General features: G+C 47.1%; 1 protein-coding gene across 1 annotated transcript in view; it reads left to right on the top strand.

Annotated features, from left to right (window-relative positions):
* The window catches only part of LOC126570297 (box A-binding factor), a 68,843-nt gene that overhangs the window by 2,864 nt on the left and 45,709 nt on the right, over positions 1–20,270 (top strand). Inside the window, exon 3 of the mRNA XM_050227948.1 lies at positions 8,114–8,254. Within this exon, the coding sequence (XP_050083905.1) occupies positions 8,114–8,254 (141 nt within the window). The remainder of the gene's footprint in view (positions 1–8,113; positions 8,255–20,270) is intronic.

Raw genomic sequence — 20,270 nt, 5'->3', positions numbered from 1 at the left:
TCCCCGGACAACGCCACGGAGACGGAATCATGGAAGAGATACTGAGAGAGAGAGAGAGAGAGAGAGAGAGAGAGATAGCGATTTGGCGACGCTTCGCATCGACCTACGCTGCAACAGTGCGCACAAGAAGCGCGAATTGGTTTGGACCAGCAGAGCTCCACCTTGCCAGTTATCGCGAGAGAATGTGGTGCTCATAGATGGGTTTTGATTTATTGCCGGACGACAGTGGCCAGCCAAACTCTCCCCATCCAGCCCGGGCCCAGGCTGCTTTCATTGCACGCGTCAAGACATACGATGTCACAGAACCTCACTTGTTGTGTTTGTTGTACGAATAACTAACGGACACTACTTTTTCTGTCTAGCGCCTATCAATTCGATTGCCTGAAGAAGTTTCGTCGATCGTGGGGATATCATACCGATAGCTCTATTCGACCCCTTTGTGTGTCTTACCAGCGTTCAATAGCCAGCGCTTTACCCTTTTTATCCCACATAAATCTCTTTTTCATAACCAAACGCCTACACCACAGCGAGAGCTGTAAGAACATTGGCATTCGGAGATTGAGAACTTTCAAATTTCATATAAATCCTCTGAGAAAACGTTCGCGTACGTGTACCAACAAGAATTGCTGAGAACACGGAGAATAGTGCGCAAGTAAAGGACTGCACCAAAAATAAGTCGTGTTGTACAGGGGCTTTTAAAATTTCTGGCCAAATCAAAGGCTCATTTTTGACGATTTTTTGTAATGCAACCATTCAACGTTATTTTTTCAAGTGAATGGCATGATCAATTACAACTTTTGATGAATATTTTGTTTTATTTTGTTGAAGATTGATTGCAAACTGCATCCACGGGACCAAATTTATGAAGGTGCGCCGGTGCACATCGTAGCTACGTGATGGGTCATCAGAAAAATACAAATCAATATTCTTTTGAAAGATTAATAGTTAATACAAGTAGCATCGTGGAGTTTGAATGTTGAATTTCTTTTTTTTTCGATTTTTGGCAGATTTGTTATGTTGAGAAATTGAAGCTTTTTGCGATTTTGTTTAAAAAAGTTGGCCGCGTTTTATATAATATTTTTTAAAAAAAGTATCAACAATTTTTATGAAATCTCGACGGGGCTACCTGGCAAAGGGTGTACAAATTATGTGTTAAAAATTTCGAATCGTTCGGACCAGTAATTTTTACGGTACTATAGGCACTGGACTTTGGTTTTGAGAAACGCTTGGAGAAACGATGGAGCCTTGTATGAAAAGCGGATTTTCAAAAATCTGTAACTTTGTCAGTTGTGCTTCGATTGATCCACAAATTTTATACAATGTTTATTCAGGATCAACATTCAGGAAAAAATGTGAAAAAAACTTGTCGCAAAAAATTAATGCAAACATCTAAAGCAAATGCTAATGCCGTCGGCTACCGTTATGTACCATCAAAAAGACGTGGACGTGGACGGACGTGGACATTTAGCTAACTTGTTAGAACTTTCAAGGGTCATGTGGGTACTCGGCAATGCGATACGATTCCATGGCTAGAATGGCCGTCCATAGGCTATTTGATCTCAGGTTTCGAAAAGTGCCAAGGTTATGGAATCTGTCGTCAACTGTCGAGACAACTGTCAAGCACCACTGGTACCACTGCGTGGCAGAAACCAATTTGTGATATTTATTTGGGAAATAAATTCATATTTAAACAAACATAATTTTTAAGAATAGCCACTCCGAGCGGAGATACCGACGGCGTAACGATCGTCACGCTCCGGATCCACAAACTGTCACCGTCCTTCCACTGGCCCCATCTCCCCTGTAGAAACAGGATGCATCAACCACTCTGCAGCAGCACCAGCAGCAGCAGCAGCAGCCGTGGTCATCCGTCCATTTTGGCACGAGGCGCGATGCGTAATGGTGTTTCGCAATCATCTCATCCGTTCCCTTTTTCCCTACCATCACGTTCCGGGCCCGGCGTTTCGGCAGCTATCCGTTCCGGTGCAGGCTGCGCTTGCAACCATAAATTATGCACGGAACTCAGCCGTTCCTCACCCGGTTCTTCGGTGCGACGCGACGCGACGAGTTCGGAGCGCGCACGCAAAACGCAAACATCAGACAAATGCCTCCCCATTCCATCTCCTACCCCCTTTCCTTGCGAGGTTGACGTGCAAAAACGATTTAAAAAATTACCGTAAAATCAAGAAAAACTCCGAAAATGTCTCCGTATTGCCTTGGACTCGGGGATTTGCATCGGTTGCGGTCAAGGTAGAGCAAAAGAGAGAGCACTGATGGCTCCTCATTCGTTCCTCTCCTTTTTTTATTATTTATTTTTAAGGATCCCCGTGTGGAACCACTCGACAGCTCCCGATTCTGGGCCCGCGTGGTCCAATGATCGAGGGAGTTGGTGATGGAACACCGGGGGGGACAACGAAACAATAAATGTGTCTTCGTTTTTATATTTGTTTCCGCGTTTCGCACCACTCCTTCTCGGGGGATCAGACGGGGAATCGAAGGATTTCGGAGGGCCTCTCTCTCTTTCTCTCGCTGCCGCTGTCCGCTGCTGCTACTGCTGCGACGCTCCTACGTCAGCCGGGCCTGTCGGAGTAATTTATTTTCACGCACATTCGTTAAACTGTCCTCCGTTGTTTGTCAATTGGTTCCCTCCCATGTCGGTGCTCCCCAAACTGCATCCCCCCCGCCGGGGGTGAGGGATCGTAAAACAGCAGCAATTTAAAAGACTATAAAGTATAAATTGATGCTACCACGGGGACAAGGGGACGATGATCGTACCAAAAAGCCAAAAGGACAACGCACGCGGTGACAACCTTTCGCGACCACTTGTACGGAAAGCAAAAAAAAAAAGGAAAACAAGAAAATTCAACCCAAGATCGGGCTCCCGGTAATGATCCGAGCGCTCATCTTGCGTTTTCGCGGCTTCCCCGATCCCGAACGCGTGAAGGCGACAGCTTCTGGCACTGGCACCTCGTCAGTGAAGGAGAGAATGGGGGGATGGGGGGTGATTAAATGCAAACGAAGAATACTTCATTAATCACCTTAAAACGGGCTGTTCTGGCTGGCGAATACGGTAGGTGCCCGGTGGAGGCAGAAGGGAAGCTACAACGCAAGCTAGTTGCGAACCGAGTGATTATTAATAATGAAACAGCAAGCGAATCATTGAGCTGAGTCATAGAAAAGGTAGCGATCGCGAATGTGTCGAAAAGACGATTCCCCAAATCCATCGTCACCGTTCGACTTGATGATCGTTGATCGCTGATCATATCACGGTCGGAACCAAAATGTATGTTTAATTTATGTTAAAATGTACCATTTCGGAGGAGATTCCTTTCTGTGCATTGCAAAAACATTCACCCGGTGCGGCAGTAATTCAATTACTTGTCGAAACGAAACACCTCGCTCCATTCTCGCGCCGAGGAATCATGCAATGCAATCCTCGATCACGCAGCTTCCGCTTGGACATTCCTTCATTTGCTGTTCGTGCTGCGGCAGGAACAAGCTCGCGGTCAAGCTGCAGCACCTCGATTGCACGGAAGCAACGAAGACAGCAAAAAAAAAAGGAGAGGAGAAGGTACCGAACGGGGTGCTGGTGGTTGCATGATTGTCGCTCGGGAGTGCGTGTGCGCTCGCGCCAATGTCTCCTGCTCCACATAGGCCCTCGCGTCGGCCGTGATTTTAAATTATTGGTGACAATCCCTCCCCCCCCCCTCCCCCCGGGACACACAGACGGGCGAGCGAGCGCACGCGCCCGACAACGGCATTGAGTTGCGCGACGACAAGAAAAGTGACAAATAAATGTTAATAAATTTTAAATACAAATAACGTGGCGTGCCGCTGCCGTCTCCGCCATCGCCACTTGGTCGCCTTCTGGTGTCTCTGGCACCCCACGCACCGCGTAGGGGGGGGGGGGGTAGAGTGCACCCTCCTCACCGAATGTGATGGATCGAATCGCCTCTAGGTTGAGGATGCGATGCAGCAAACTCCTGGCGTAACGAAGCGAGATTCCCCTTTCGCCTTCCCTTGGCAGTGAATGCAAGTCTCTTGTTTTCTCCGACTGCGGGACTCCAACGGGTCAAACCGATTCCAAGCCGGATCGGTTTTTGGTCCAATTTTGATTGCCTGTCGTCTGGCGCGTTTTGAGTCGCGTTGGCGCGCCACCGATCTGTGGCCGTGGCACGTTCGACGATCGCAGACGAACGGACGATCGGACGAGCGAGTCGGTGCGATGCGCGATAATGGCCCCGGGGCGCCGTGCTCTGTGGAATTAAGTGTAATTTTCAGTGACCAACCCAGGGAAGCGGAGGAATCGCAGCCTAAAGTGACGGCACGACGGTTGGCTCCTCGCTTGAAATGGAAATCTCCCCCCCGTGGCATTGCACTGCGAGAGCTCTTTAATTCCGGCGCGACAAGTGTCGTGGTTCCGCTGCGTTATCCACTCGCTCACCTCATGATCGACTCTGGCATGAAACGCAGGAGAAGGGAAGGATCGAGCGTCGCGTGAATCCGGCGTCAACCGATCCTGAAATGGATCTTCTCCCCCCCCCCCCCCCTTTTGTCACCGAGTCGAGTCGCGTCGAGCGATGATAATGTGGAGCGTGTGCTCGCGAATGCGCGATCGGTTTCCATCATCTGTGTGTGGTGGCTGCAGCATAAGCCCGGCCAACGTGTGCGCTGAAGCCGAAGTATAAGAGGAAAAAGAGGAAAACTGAAAGTAAGACGAAAAGGAAAACAGACAAAGAACGGGGAAGGGAATGTGCAAACAAGCACCATTAAGCTGACGGCAATCAGCACACGATGGCACTAATAAATTAATACAGCGTACAACTGTATTAATTAGGATAACCGGCCAACCGGGAAGGATAACCAGCAGCGGGCCATGATGAAGTGGACTGAAGGTTGGGGAAGACCTTACTACCAATTCGACCGATTGCTTAAGTGTCTTTTTAATTTATTTATAGCGAATTATCGGACGCACGAGATGCGCCTGACCTTGGTCGCTGGTGCTGGTGCTGACGCTGGCGCTTTGCGTTAATGGGTGCGAGGGGCACGACTTCACTTGCAATTGTCCTGATCGGACGGTTATTGTCGGTTCGGTTTGTCGAGCGACGTTTCGGGGGTGGAAAAGGAGGTTGGATGCGATGCTTTTAGGTTTTCCAATCGAACGACGACCTTTCTTCTATCAGTTAAGTGCGTCATGGGTTCGAGCGCTGCTGCAAGAACGAAAGTGATGCGCACTCCGCGAGAGCACAACGTGGTGCATAGCGCATTGGAACACATAATTTGATTCAGTATGTTCTGCATTCGTAGATATGATCTGCTATTTTGGTATTCTTAGGCAAGCACAAACAGGTGATTGAACGATTTTTAACAAAGAGCTAGGGGGTTCCATTGATACATTTACCGAATAGTTTTCTATGTCATATTTACTTCATTGTTGTGATCTTGCTGAGATTTGTATTTCGAGAGTTTTGTTCAGTTGTTCTAGTAATCACAAAAAAAAATCCTCTCTTCTAACAATTAGCATCTCTTTTGCCAAACAATATTGTACTCGACAGTTTAAATCCCACTGCCAAATAGTAACTACATTTTTTTAGTTTAAAAGTACCTATAAACATTAGTGGTAAACTGTTATTCGCTTAACACATACTGTCATTTGATGCTGCTTCATATTTATATCAGCACTGCAGTGATACACGAATGCATGATCTCACAGCAATTTAATAAATAATGACTTCTCACGAATGCAATGGCAGTTTAATGTGGCATTTGTTAAGGGGGGGGGGGGGGGGGGGAGGGGCTTCGGTAATTTCTTAACAAAACATGGATCATTTTTGACGATTTTTTGTGACGTAACCATTCATTTTTAATCTTTCAAAAGAACGGCACACTAACTACAACTTTTGAAGAATATTTGGTTCTATTTTGGGGAAGATTTAAAAAAAAACTTCATCCATGGCATCAAATTTAGGCAGTCGTGTCTTCGAAAAGATTCTTTTTACAGTGCCCATCGTAGCTGCGTGATGGGTTATCAGAAAAATACAAATGGGTCCTTGTTTGAAAGATTATAAGTTTATCCAGGTAGTCTCGTCGATTTTTTGTTGAATTTCTTATTTTTCAATTTTTGGCAGATTTTTGAAGATGAAAAAGTGATGCTTTTTTCATTTTGCCTAAAACACGATTTTTAAAGATTTGTTTAAAAAAAACGTATCAACAATTTTCATGACATTTCGACGGGGCTACCTTTCAAAAAGTGTACAGATTATTTGTTAAAAATTTCAAATCAATCGGTTCAGTAGTTTTTACGATACGATAGGCAACGACTTTGAAAACGCTCTTCAAAGTAGCGAGCTGCATGGAGCCTTGTATGAAACGCGGATTTAAAAAAAATCTGTAACTTGTTCAGTTTTGCTTCGATTGATCCAAAAAATGTAAACATCGGACGCATGACTAATTCGAGATAATTTTCTTTAAAATGCAGTCATTTTTACAAAACATCATCAATTAGTTTCAAATCGTAATCGTGCGTAATGGTCTTCTCCTATATGAAATCCTTAAGTGCTTCTTCCTTGACCAAATGATCCCGAGAATGGCCTTCTTTGCTGAATCATTCAAACATTTTTTTTTATTCCGTCCGTAAACTATGGCATTCAAGTTATCTCGACTACTTAAAAGCCTCATTACGGTAGGTGAGCTTAAGATGATCTGCGCGTATGATATGATATGATCGGGCTTAATGACATCTCGTTTGAGCGAATCCTGCATTTCATCTGAGATTAACACATTCACCACAGCCCACGACTGGCAACCATTTTTCGAAGTCGCCGAAACCACTCACCAAGCGACGGTCTGACGACACTCGATGGAGATCTAAATAAATCCATCATCCATTTGGACGATCCGGATGCGGAGCGCCAGCTCGAAATAGTACGAAATAGACCATCTAACCGGGGGGACTGTCCATTAGTCGTCTAGTTCCTTAAACGGACACGGACACCAGAACTCACAGACCGCCGACTCACATTATGCCGGATCTGCCCGGATGGATGGAGAACAAAAGGTTCTTTCCCCCGGAGGCCACGGCTCGAGCAGCAGCGGCTGCGGCAGCGGCAGGAAACAGATCATGGCAGTAAACAACCCGGGCATCACCGGGAAACCCACGCCCGCAGCGCATTTATGGGCTGCTGTTTTTGGAAAAGACAAGTCTCTTTCTTCCAAATCCGCGCCACCAGCGCCAGACCAGCGGGCCCGGGGCGACGAAGACAAAGTTGCCTTCGGTCCGTTCGGTCCAAATTCGGACGAACGCCAAACGAGCGAACTAGCCCCTAAAAACCAGTGCCGCTGGCAAGGGCATTGGCCAGTGGCTGGCTTTGGCCTGAACCCGGACACACCGACTTATCCCTCTAATGAAGGCGCAGGCTGAAGAGAGGCAAAATTACGGGGGGAAGGACGAAGAATTGGCCTGTCTGGAACACAAACGAACAGAACGGAACTGCTCCTTCGCTAAAATCTGGGAATACCACACGCCACCGCCCTCTGCAGGAGGTCCTCGGTCTCATCAGCTTTGCTTCAGGTCGAAAGTTGAATGGACGAGACGTGCCCATGTCCCCCTTTTTTTTTTGTTGGTGGGATGACGTATGATTACGCTGGGAAATGGAAACAAAATGGTAGCGAACGCGGGTCAGCACACCCAGGTAGTTGTTTTCAGTGCGCAGCCAATCGCAGCCATCTTGGATTTATCCCGCATCCTGCTTTCGCACGCCTACCTAGACCACCGCTTGCCTACCTGCCTGCTTGCTGCTAGCTCCTCCGGTGCTGGATGATAGAACAAAAGTAAACGTACAAAATGGACAGACAGACAGACGCACACGTACAAGCACACATATACGCACTCAGCAAGACAGATAACGTTGTTACATTCGAACGGGGACTGGGGAAGAACAGGACCGGACGAAGAAGAAGAAGACGGCGACGAAGACTCGCGACTGGCTCCTTCCAGCCAAGCTGGTAAGCTGGAGCACCAGAGGGTTCGCTTGGGTCCACAGGACGGCTTCCATACTTGCTGCCCTCCTCGCTAACCTCCTCTACCCCCTCTGCTCCTCCCTTCTACTTGCAGGCGAATCACCGTCGTCATCGTCGACGCCATCGACGTCCAAGCGACTGCTCTTTGATTACCCGAGTCCATATTTGTATGGTAATTATCATCCGTCGCCGAGTGACGATCTCGTCGCTTTATGGTTCGGAAGTAACGGAACAGGTTAGTGCGAATCCATTACAATCTCCCCCGAGTCGCTGCTACAACGCTTACTACGAAATGGCGGGAGGGTGCGTGCGTGCGCTCGCGCACACACAAGCTCGTTCACTCCCTGGGCGCCATTTTGTGGAATCGAAGCAAACACGGTCCGACATTTGGTTGCCAGTTTGCTCGCCTACTACTGCCATCAGGTGCGAGTGTGGCAGCGTTTTTTCGCGTAGAATCTAGAGCTTTTTGGGGAACTCCTGCTTTCTTTACCGGCGCTCTAAAGCCGAAATAACCGCAAAGAAGAAAACATTACAAAAAGGGAACACCGTATCTGGGGATTTGGGTTCCCTGGAAAGACCCTGGAAACATGATGCGCCTACATTCGTCCTAAAAGCGCCCATTCGGCTCCTGGTGTTCACCGGAAGTAATCAACTGTTGACAAAATTACTGTTTTTTGAAGAAACCAAACCTTAACATCGGTGATTTTTTGGTGAAAAATATTGCACTTGCGTTTCTTGCCAAACCAACAAATCATTTCTGGGGTTTCTAGCGGAAAGCCAATCCGTTCCGTTTCGATTCTAATGACGCAGCTAAGCTTGCACCGCCGAGATGGATCCGGTGCCGGTGCGGTCGAATGTGCGGTCGTAAAAATCTAATACCCTTGGCACCCGAGACCAAGCGAGCAAGGGAAACGGCCGCAGTACCCCCCTCCCCCCCTCGAGTAAGCTGATGATGAATTTTCATTTGATATGCTAATTAGGTGTCTTTCAAACGAAACCCGGATCTGCATCCCACCTGTGTACTTGCGGTCACCGGTCGTCGTCGGCGTCGCAAGGAAATCGCCTGGCCTGGTCTGGCCTGGCCGCTAACACACCGGTACGGGCGAGTGTCAAGCAGCATCATGGCGGCGTCCGTTGTAGCGCGCGTAAACCGCGAAGAGCGTAGTAACCTGCGCATAGCTTCCCCTTCAGTAACCTGGTCCTGCTCCTTGTGGAGTGCTGGAAAATGCATTTTCCCGCTCCAAAACAGCGCCAAGAAAATAGCCACGCGTTCTTATACGTGCTGCCCAGTACGGTGGTGCAACCAGAAGCCAAAGAAAACCCATTTCCTCGGCTCCGATCGCGGCAGCAGCACCGTCCGTCAGTGGCGGGGGGGACTGGCGCGCACTCTTCCAGGTCATGCCGTTGCTTGCGCGCGAAAGAAGAGATTTATGAATGGATAAATCTTGGGTCACATCCACGCCGCCGTGTACACACCCAAGGAAGGCGGTTTAGGCGCGCGAAAAGCAACCCCAATGTTGTTCACGATCATCATCATCGTCGTCGTCGTCCACGTTGTGAATTCTCGTCGTAAAGTGGGGGAACGGTGGATGGAGTTTGTCACCTTTATGTTTATGTGCGGTCTGCATGTCGTTCCCGCGCGTACACCGTACACCGTGCCGAATTACTTCCGGTCGTTTACAGTACGACATTAAAAACGGCGCGATGCCAAGGCACCGAGGACCGAGGACCAACCAACGACGTCGTAGCGAATGTTATGGCGCGTTATGTTGCTCTGCTCGTTATGAGCCGCACTCGCGGTTCGTCTTCCATCTTCTTGCCAACTGCCATCAAACCGTACCGTCTCGCATCCGTGCAACAGCAGCAGCGAATGGCGCGAAATGGTGCTTGTTGATCATCCGTACGCTGGCACGGTAAGAAACGGTCCCGCTCGACCATAGAGACACGCTCGTCTCGCATCCCCAATAATGAGCTCCGGTGCAACCGAGGCAGTGGCTGCAGTGGCGTCTCTTCCATCGTGTTGTGTCTGGATCTCTTCCTGGTGTTGCGTTGGTGGCGCACGCTGGCAGGTAAACCAGCGAGCGACTTGAGGTTCTAATTTCGCGCCCAAACACTCCAGCGGCAACATCACAACACCAAACAGAACGTACCTGGATCCTGGAGCGTGGATCCTGGATGGTGATACGCTCCGGAAGCAACCAGCAACAGTGTAACGAGAGCCACACGATCACACCACACGGCAATGGCTTCACCAGGGAGCGTTTTACACTCAAGTCTTGCTCTGTTGTTGTTTTTCAGTGCGTTGGCCGGTCGCGTCGCGTGTTCCAGCGACAGAACGGGCAATATGAAACCATGGGTTCAGTTCCGAGTTCCGAGTCCGGCTAACCAATTCACAGCACGGCGTGGGACGAGTGTCATAAAATGCACCACCACCACCACTACCACTCTCCTCCCTGTATTCCCGGCTTTGGGGAAGGTTAGGGTTTTGCGTTGCGATACGGTGGCGTTGGTGGTTTGTTTGCAAATAATTAATCTTGAAGATGCACGTGCGATGCACTCCGGTAACCCGGGAGGGGATATCAGTGTTACGTTTACCAGGTAAGCCGTTCCTGGAGTTAGAGAAGGGAAAAAGATTATACCTGGAGTGAACGTTTAAAATGGCTGGCTATGGCTTTTTGTTAAAATAAGATAGACATCTACGATTGATTAGGTCAGTTCATTGCATGTTCGCCAATTGCCAAACACTCTGAGTGACGAATCTTTTAAAGAATATTCTATAAATATTTTAGAAACAATTGAAGCAAAACTCAGAAAATTACTGCGGGTTGAATACCTAACGGTGTTACCGTTGGCTCTGTGATTCTCGCAGCTTGAAAGCGGATTTCTCAAAACACATACTTTACAAATTCTGTCCCCAACACGAGCATCAACATTACTCATTTACTCATCTGCAAATTATTTACTCGGTAGTCTAGATGGTATCATTTTAATTTTTCTCTTATTTCTTGAAAAGTAATTATGAATGACTCTTTGCTTTGTGTCCAATCGACGAAACAATTTTATGTTCAACAGAAAAAGGTTTTCGAAAGTCGGATATCTGAAAATTTCAACAAAAAATTCCGTACTTTTGGCGAATGAACATCCATTTTAAATTAAATTTTTTAATTCCAAATGATACTGTGCTGTTTTGCCCTTTTTTCCGGAAACGATTCGCTGGAATTGATGCCATGGCACTATTTTGTAATTTATTTTTTCTTAAAAGTCTCGTCTAATTTTCTCTCAATGGTTGTATTTTAATACATCCTTTGCCAAACAACATAAAACTTGATGGTTTCTTTAAAAAAAACGCAAAAGTGTAACAAAAACACACTCAACACACATTAGTATCGACATGATAAAATTTTCTCACTTTTATCTCTGAAGCTTTCAAAATGTTTCCCAAGCTGGGCCTACTTAGTGCTTGTGATACGCAAATTATACATTCAAATTTGTGATAAGTTTGTTTTCTATTTTTGGTGAATTGTCGTTAAACTTAAACATTAAAGCTAACAAAGTGCTACATTGTTTATGTTTTCAATCAGATCAGGTAGATTTTCGGAAACTTCAAACACATTAGCATCTTTCTTTAGTGTGCATTTATTGAAGTTTATAGAAGTGGCATGACTTTTATGACCGAATGCGTTTTGTGGCAGCAATGCTACTAATTGTTAGGATTTATGCTAGCCAAAAACGTAGACAGTGCCTTCATTGGGACACGAAATGTAATTTAATTTCAGCGAAATTACTTGTTAAAACGTTTTGATCGTTTGGGAATTCCACCTTTCTAACTCGAACAGTTGATGACATTCCTCGTCCGTAACATATCAATCGTTTACCACTGCAAGACTCATCCAATTCAGAAATCAATTTTAACTGACATCGTAGAAATGGATGTATCAATGCCGCACCTTTCACCCATCAAAAACCATCATGATTCACTCAATTCGATGATCCGTAGGCGCAACGCAAACACGGAACAAACGTGCAGGACGATCCGTCGGTCGGTCGCCAAGCCGGTCGGTACAATAAAACCAAAACGAAAATGATGCTCGCCGATTTTTTCCTTCGTTTGTCGTTGCTTTGTTTTGCGTTCCTTTGGATTTGCTTTCCGTGTTTTTTTTTTGTTTTGTTTTTAGTGAATGAAATGATAAACCGATAGAGCACCCTTTTGTGGCCGACGGGCTCGGAGAAACGTGAGGCCATCATCTTTCGGCGTTTATGGTCGCGTTCGCTGTGAGTGAGTGATAATGATCTTGTCTGATTAAAAATTCATCGCGAGCCCGAGCGTTCTCTCATGTCACGCACTGGGCCGTTCGCTTGCCTGAAGCATGAATAAATTGCCAACAGGCACCCAGCCCGTACCCGAAGCAACCAACCAGCACCAGCACCAGTCATGTCTGGCGTGTCGCGTGTCAGAAATGCTAGACGATTGGTGCGATTGATTTATGCCCGCCAGGGGCCCGAGGTGTGAAGACATTTTCCTAGCCCCAAAAGTGCCACAATTATGATAAGGCTGGCGGAATCAATTTAGAATGTAATGGGAGACGCCCATCAAGCTCGATATCAGCTTTTATGATCGAAGCTGGTTGGCGACCTGACGAGACCTAACCGATCGGTCCACAAACCACAAAATTCTCAGGGCAGCAGCAACCAACAACACTCCAACCAGGCCATGCCGGGGTTCGAAAATTATTCCGTACGATCCGGATCGATGGATCGGATCGCCACAGCCGCCGCCGTCATCGACGGCGCGGATTCCTCCCTTGCTATCGGAGAGGATTATCTATTCCGATTTCGATTCGATGGCGAACAAATTCGAAGGCAAATGTCAACGGCTATGAATTAAAATGGAAATAAATTTCGCTCTCACCACCCCCAACCACCACCAACCCCATTTATGCCACCCCCGCCAGTGGTGCAGCAGCGACCGAGTCACTGCCAACATGCCGACGGAGAAATCGAAATCTTCGAAGCGGCCACAAATCGATGTCTAGAGGAATCCGGTCGGTTCCCCATTTTCTGTCGCATGCACACCGCCTTCTTGGCATGCATTTCTTATGCACATAGCCTCCGGGTGCACAATATCGAACACCTCGACGGTGAATTTCGTACCAAACGAATCTCCTGACACAATTTGCACAAATTTAAGAGAAAGATTTTTGTGGAAAAACTCACATTTTGCTAACAGCCGGTCGGAGTCGGAGTGTGCGCGCGCCACGAGCTGTAGAAAGCGATCACCACATCATCAGCTGCGATACAAATTCGATCGAACCTGCGCTCCTTGGCGATCACTCGGTCTGCCCCGGTGATCGTCGTTAGTGTCACGTAAAATCACGTTTTCCGTTTCGACGGTTCCAAATTACCGCACTAAGCTGCTAGGAGCTGGCTTTAACGTCGGTTCGTACCTCGTTCGTACCAGCAGCGCTTCCGCAACACCGTCCCGTCCATCACTCGCTCGCTGTCCCGTCCCGGCTGGTCCCGTAAGCTACAAGGATTCGTACAAATCCCTCTATCGGACGGTCGCGCGCGCTGATATGGACATATTTCTTAAGTGGATCATATTATTCATCGTCCCCCAAATACGGTTGATTGTAGCAGCGGCAACGGCACCACGGGCACCACGGGCACCTTGGCGTGAAGCAAAGCGAAGCGAACGATCGCAAAGTATGTAGCTCGAGAAGCGCGCTTATCTTCGCGGCCTGTCCGACAAAAACTTAACAACTCTCCATTTATTGCAGCAATATCCGTGGCTTGGCTCCACGCACGAACGCACGGACGCACGCACCACGATGCGGCTCGAGCGTTACAAACCAATTACGAAAATGGATCCGCCGAACGTGTGTGATAAGGTCGAGCCCATGAAAGGCCACAATGTTCACTTCCACTGCCAGCATCCCCCATTCCCGGGGCCGCGAGGACGCAATAAGAGCGAACTACATTCGTACACGCGCCGTGGGTTAACACAAACCATCGACAGCCACCTCCTGTGTCTAAAGTGTTAAAGATTTACGCACCGAAACCGCTTTATGATGCGGCCATAAAGCATCATCTTCTATTCTTCTCGGTCAACCCAGGAGATTATAATGCTGCAGGATATGTTGTGTGTTGTGTTCGATTCGACATAATAATCACTCCACGCCATCGTCGCATCGCAAATCGCCATTCGATTGGAATTGGAACAACCGATTACAATATAAAAACGCAACTTTATTGCGGGCTCGCCAGAGATGAGAGATTCGAAAACAATCGGTGCGTTGTTATGGAGCGCATCATTCAATGCGGTGTGGCCTCATAAATTTGGGACCCTCTGGTGGACACCGGGGGGAAGCGGCGCATAATTCAAAAACAAACAACGCCGTGCGCCTGGTTTTGTGGAGAGGAGCGAGACAATGTACTAATCGTATTATGGTGATTATGCAAATCAAACAATAGATTTATGATCGATCGGAGAGCACAGAGAGGTGATCGTGGTAGAGGTGGCGCGATGGAAAAGGTTTTTGTGTGACGTCCGCGATGACCGTTCTCTGAACGTGGCCAACGGGTACGATCCGTTGCAGAGGAGCACTTCTTGAATCACTCCTTCAGCAAGTGACCGTTTGTACGGACCGTATCCGTACTGCTGCACTTGTCTAATGAAGCTCAAGCAGTTGGTTTTAGTCAAGCGCTACTCAGTGTCGCCCTGGAGATGAATCTAGCTGGCCATGTCTGGTCTGTGGCCGGTCTACTGTCTCACACATAGACACGCACTCCTTAGCTTCTCTCTTAGCTTTAGCTGTCTCACTTCTTTTCTCTGTTCATTTCGAGGGATCTTCAACGCAGTAGACCTTTACCATGAAGTGGCTCATTTGAATGCGTTTTTGGTGAAAAAGGTGGAAACTATTTTACGACGACGACAACGCTAGGTTTTTGGCTGGCTTTGGATGCCCCTATTGTGGGTGACATCATATTTTGATCGAGCTTTTTTTTGGGCGGTTTGTTTTTTGAGCCATTTTGTATTCGATTGGCTTGTATGTTTGGTTTGCAGATGGGCAAAGTTATCTGCCGCAACGGATGTGTGATGGTTCCAGAAGCTCGTGGTGAGAGATGGCAGATGTTTGGTGGGAATGAGGTACATGTTGGACCGTTTGGGTCTTGCTGCAGATACAAATGGCGTTGTTACTACAAATTGCTTAAATGGCAATGAGTCTTTCTAATGGATGTAATCAACATGCCCTGCTGCTTAATAAGGACTTTAATTTTCGTTGAGCATTTCATTAACCGAAACTTTCTACAGAAGTTTGCTATTTTTAATTTATGCTATTCGACTTATCTACTCGTGATAGAGGAAGATAGCAGTATTCGTTTAGACTTAATGAATAAGTTAAAAATAACACCTTCTATGGTTGCATATGGTGAATATGATCTTGCTGAGAAAACGTGTCGGATGTCTGCGTAATCAAAAATGTGTGATCATGAAAAAACATGAAATATTCACTGTTCCTTTAAAAATTGGTTCAAATTATTAATGTCTAACGCTTTCTGCAATGAAAAATGTGTTTGAAGCTATCTTTGATCATAAATCGACCAAGCTCAATGATGATTGGCACAATCCACTGGTTTTTCCACATGCAAAAGCTGGACTACACGTCGCTAAAATGGCAAAAATCTATTTAATACTAGTGGAACACTACTTCGGCCATTGTTTTTTCCGAAAACCTCTTCTTTTGTTGCATTCAAAACGATTTTACTGCACAATGGTTCACTGGTGACGAATGTATTGTCTAGCGTAGCAAAAAAATCTGTACTGAAGAGGCGTTCTACCAATGCGGAATCCAGGAAACTACTAAAAGATGGGAAAACACTCATTGAGAAGTTCAAATGTGTGGTTGTTGCAGTTGAACTGCCATTTCCGAATATTAATAACAAAAGATAATTCAAGGACATTTACCATAAACTGTCTTCCTCCGCGATGATCCTTTGTGCAAAGTTAATTGTTCTCACTGAATGAAAAAAGGCAATACCTACAAAACAACATAACCAAACAAAGCGGAAATAATGACCGACTCGTAAAGTAGTACGTTCACTTATTTACACAATTGCATTTAAAGCTGCCGCTGCCCCTTGAGCAGCTCCCCCAGTCAACCACTAGATCACACAACAATCGATCTGCCTTGCCTGCCGCCTCGAACGTTAAATAGTATAATTTTGTAATTGTCCGAAAACCTACACGCTCGCAGTTCGGGGCCATAAAGACCTTGTGTGAGAACAGGCACAGGGTAACGGCAATTAAGTCACACCTTTTTTGCGTCCTCATCGTCGTTGCGCCGTCCTGTGGCGTCGAGTTTGTTCTAAGGCCAGCACCGCCACGTCGAACGGGATTTATTGAAGCAACTCGGCAGCCCACAATCCTCCTCCCGCCCTTCCAGTGTCGCCTGCACTATCGGAAAACATTTTAATTTTGATTCAATTAATTTCAATATAAATAGCGCGTGCATACGAAATGCATCCATCTCGCCATCGACGTTGCTTTTGGCCGTACAAGACCGCCGGTGCGAGGTGTCCGCCGTTGCCTTGGTCGAGGATATTAATTTCCTCGTTTGTCCACGCCACTCGACCGGAGACCCCGAACCGCGACGAAACGGTTCGCGGGGACTGTCTACGGGCGTGTAAGTACATGTGTTCCTGTACCACTCGGAGATTCCGCCTCAACTGTAACCGTTCGCGGGATAGGCAAGGAAAAGGTCGTGGCAGCAAACAAACCACCGTTCGATCCGTTGCAACCACCGACCACGGCTCATGATGCACTTACTGCGTTTGGTGCTTTCTTTCCTCGTGCGTCCATTCGCTTCCCTTTTCCTACTGCCTCGCTGCAATTCGATATGTACATATTGGATTAACTTTATTCATATTACCGATCTCATTAAAACCGTTTCGTTGCTTCTCGAGCGCGCGCCATATGTCCTCGCAAGCGCGCCGGAGTCATCGCCAGAGCCAATCCGAACCGAGTGCGGGCTCGAACAAGACGAATCACCGATCTGAACGACGCGACCAGTGGCCGCGCTGTTTTGCCGATCGACGACGACGGCCCAGAGGGTGCAAAACGGCGATTAATCGCCCGCGCAAACCCCGAGGGAGGGTGCAAAAGGGTGAAAACCCACTAGGGTACGCGGGGGGGGGGGGGGGGTTGCAATCGAACCCCTATTTTAAATGGGTCTCCATCGACTAAAAGGCTGCCCTCGGGGAGGTTGAAGGAAGTGAAATCGCTCGAATCAACGGGTCAGTCGACCAGCTCTCGTTCTCGGTTAAAGTGTCTCGTAAATTATCATAAGCTGCGCTAATCTAGCACAGGGCAGCGGATTTTGGGCACTCCGATTGCATGGGCTGGCGGTTTGCTGGACGGCAACCGCAGAACGCGCTAAGTAGACCACTTGTTTTGCAGCTGATCTTCGCTGAGGGGCACTCGTGGTGACAATTTTAAGAAAATGAGCAGAAGAAATACGACGATGGGGGCTTTTCCCTGTTGCAGACGGAGGAAAATCGCGGTATCAAGGATCCATAATACCAGAGAGTGGGAGTCCAATGATCATAATATTGCATTTTTATAAAATAGTTCTTTGCGGAGGTTAAATAGCAAAGTTTATGTACTCTATTTCAACATTAACATTAAATCATGCTTTATGAACCCTTATTATGATGCCAATTAGAACACATGATGCCAATTATAAGACATGAATCCAACCGTACAACATCGATATTCAACGAACAAATACTGAACAATTTAATTTCGCATTAAAATCAAAATTCATAAACGTTGTGCTATACTGGTCTGTGCGGCACACCTTCACCTTCTCTAGTAGGCAGCACAAAAACAACGATGGACCCCTGGCTCATTAGCGCCCGGAATGGAGAATAAAGCGATCGTGTGGATGGCTTAATTGCCATGGAATCATGTTGCTCCCAATCGTTGTTAGTTGCTCTAGGTCACGCCCGGGGTACGGAACGGAATCGATGGAATCGAGAATTAATATGCGCGTTAAGCTCCGTGCACTAATAGCTAGTTAGCGCGGCGGACAAGTCGCTCGGGTGTTTTAATGTAATTATAACAAAAGGAAGAGATACGCACGACATTAAGCAGACAGGCTAATTGCCCGTTTAAACGGCTAAATTACTCGCTTTTTTATGACGCTGACAGAACATACAGGAAGGTAGAAAGAACTGTACCTGATTCTACCTGAGATCAAACCACAAACTACCTGATTTAACCAAGAAATGAGTACCTCGCCTTTCGTTTCGTCATGGATGCAGACCTTCAAAAATGGAAACGGTTGTTGCAACTTGTGTGATGTAAAAAGCACGCCGGTGTGGCGCCAGCGCACTCTCCACCATCCGAGGGGGGATCGATTGATTTAGCGCCGACCGGAAATGCGTGGGGGCTTTGTCAATTTGAAAGCCTCAAACCATTAGGCTAGTTCGCTGCTACGGTATTGAGACTTCTCGAGACAAGCGATCAAGCAAGCGGCTTCGATCGCACCATCGATCGCCATGCGTAGGATGTTCCGGCGGAACGCTGGCAGCAGCAGCACCCAACGGTAGTAGCATCGACATAGGTCCCCTCCTCAAAACTTCCCTCCCTTTCGCGGTCGTGCGCCGTGATGGAAATGCGATGCGACGCTTTCCTCCATTTTGTGCAGAGACCAGCGGGCCTAGAGCCAGAGGTACCCTAGCATACGGAAACGGTTTCGGTCGAGGTAACAACGTTGCCGAAACAAAATGGCTGCCAGCCAGTCAGCGCCGGGCACGCGTCTTCTGCGATGTCTGCGCTGCCCGCAGCACCGGCTATCCGGCTTCGTCCACCCGCGCAAAACTTGTCACCCGAAAAGTGGTTCCAGCCAAAAAAGGCGGCGATCAGCGACCGCCGATCATCCGGACCATTTTCGGACCAGACCAGGCTTCAGTTTCTCAGGGCCCGGGATCTCGCGGCCGCGAAAAACATGGCCGGTCATATTTTTCGGAGCTCAGGTTTCAGTCCCGAGCAGTCCGGAGCGGATGATGATGATGATGATGCCGCATCTCATTGCCAAAAACGGGGAAAAATCCATCATTTTCAAGGAGTTAAATTTCTCGTTCTCCAATTGTTTGTCGCCTGGCCTGGCCACGGCCATGGCGCACGCGCGCATGCGACGAAAATGGTCCATAATGGTGCCCTGGCTGCCTGTGGGCAGCTTGCACCAGACAGAGGTTTCGTTTTGGTCATCGAGTGGCATCATAAAAATGTTTTAAACTTGGGTTTTCAACGGAACCAAAACAATGGTGGACGCCAAGTGAGAGAACTATGTCAAGGGGAACTACTGTGTGGTGCCGATTCGAGCAGAATATGCTAATGCTGCTTGTTGGAAAAACTTGTTTAAATGGTAAATCGAAGAGGAATTGATGCCAAATCCAATAAAGTCTCTTCTTCCTGATTTATTATGGATGCGTACTATCCGGAAATGGACTAATAGGTAATGAATTGACACTTTTGGGCAGACGAACGCCAGTATAGTGCGATTCGCGTTTGCATATTTGAGAATCCTTTTAGATCTACTCCTATTACTTGAACTACTCAAGGATTTTTTAATGTATTGCACGAATTTTATACATGTTTGCTATATTGTTCGAAGAAAAATGTACATCAAGGGGAAAATATCCCTTTTTTTATTCCAAAGTAAATTGTTCATAAGAAACATCTGCGACGTTTGTTATTGTTAGCAATCTACCAAAAGAAGAAAGCATCTGCAATATAGCCTTTGCTTTGATATGTATACGAGAAAAATCCAATTTATCAAAGATTCTAACACCACCAGCATGACCATGAGTACCAGAAAATGCTTGAAAGGAAAAGCTCTATTCATTGAAGCTACACAAAATAGCATCGAAGAACCTTTCGAGATCTATTGCTTCAATGGTTCGCGACGGAGTTTGTGCATTCGATTGCCTCAGGATACGAAGGAAGTGTGACGGTTCCAGAGAACCTGCTTTTATAAACCAGGTCAATTCAATGCATAGCAAAATCGCTTCAAGCTGCAAAACACTCTTCTGTGACATAGACAGCATTTTATTGTGAACAGGATACGCATGGTGCTACTATAAATGGAATGATCGTTAACTACTGGAATGAAATGATTGTTTATGTTAATGTGAATGCTGGAACACATGGTCAATTTTCTACGGGACATGCAAAACGGTTCTTTCGG

The sequence above is a fragment of the Anopheles aquasalis genome, chromosome 2 (assembly GCF_943734665.1).
Source record: "Anopheles aquasalis chromosome 2, idAnoAquaMG_Q_19, whole genome shotgun sequence".
Lineage (NCBI taxonomy): Eukaryota > Metazoa > Arthropoda > Insecta > Diptera > Culicidae > Anopheles > Anopheles aquasalis.
This window is presented reverse-complemented; position numbering and strand designations above follow the sequence as displayed.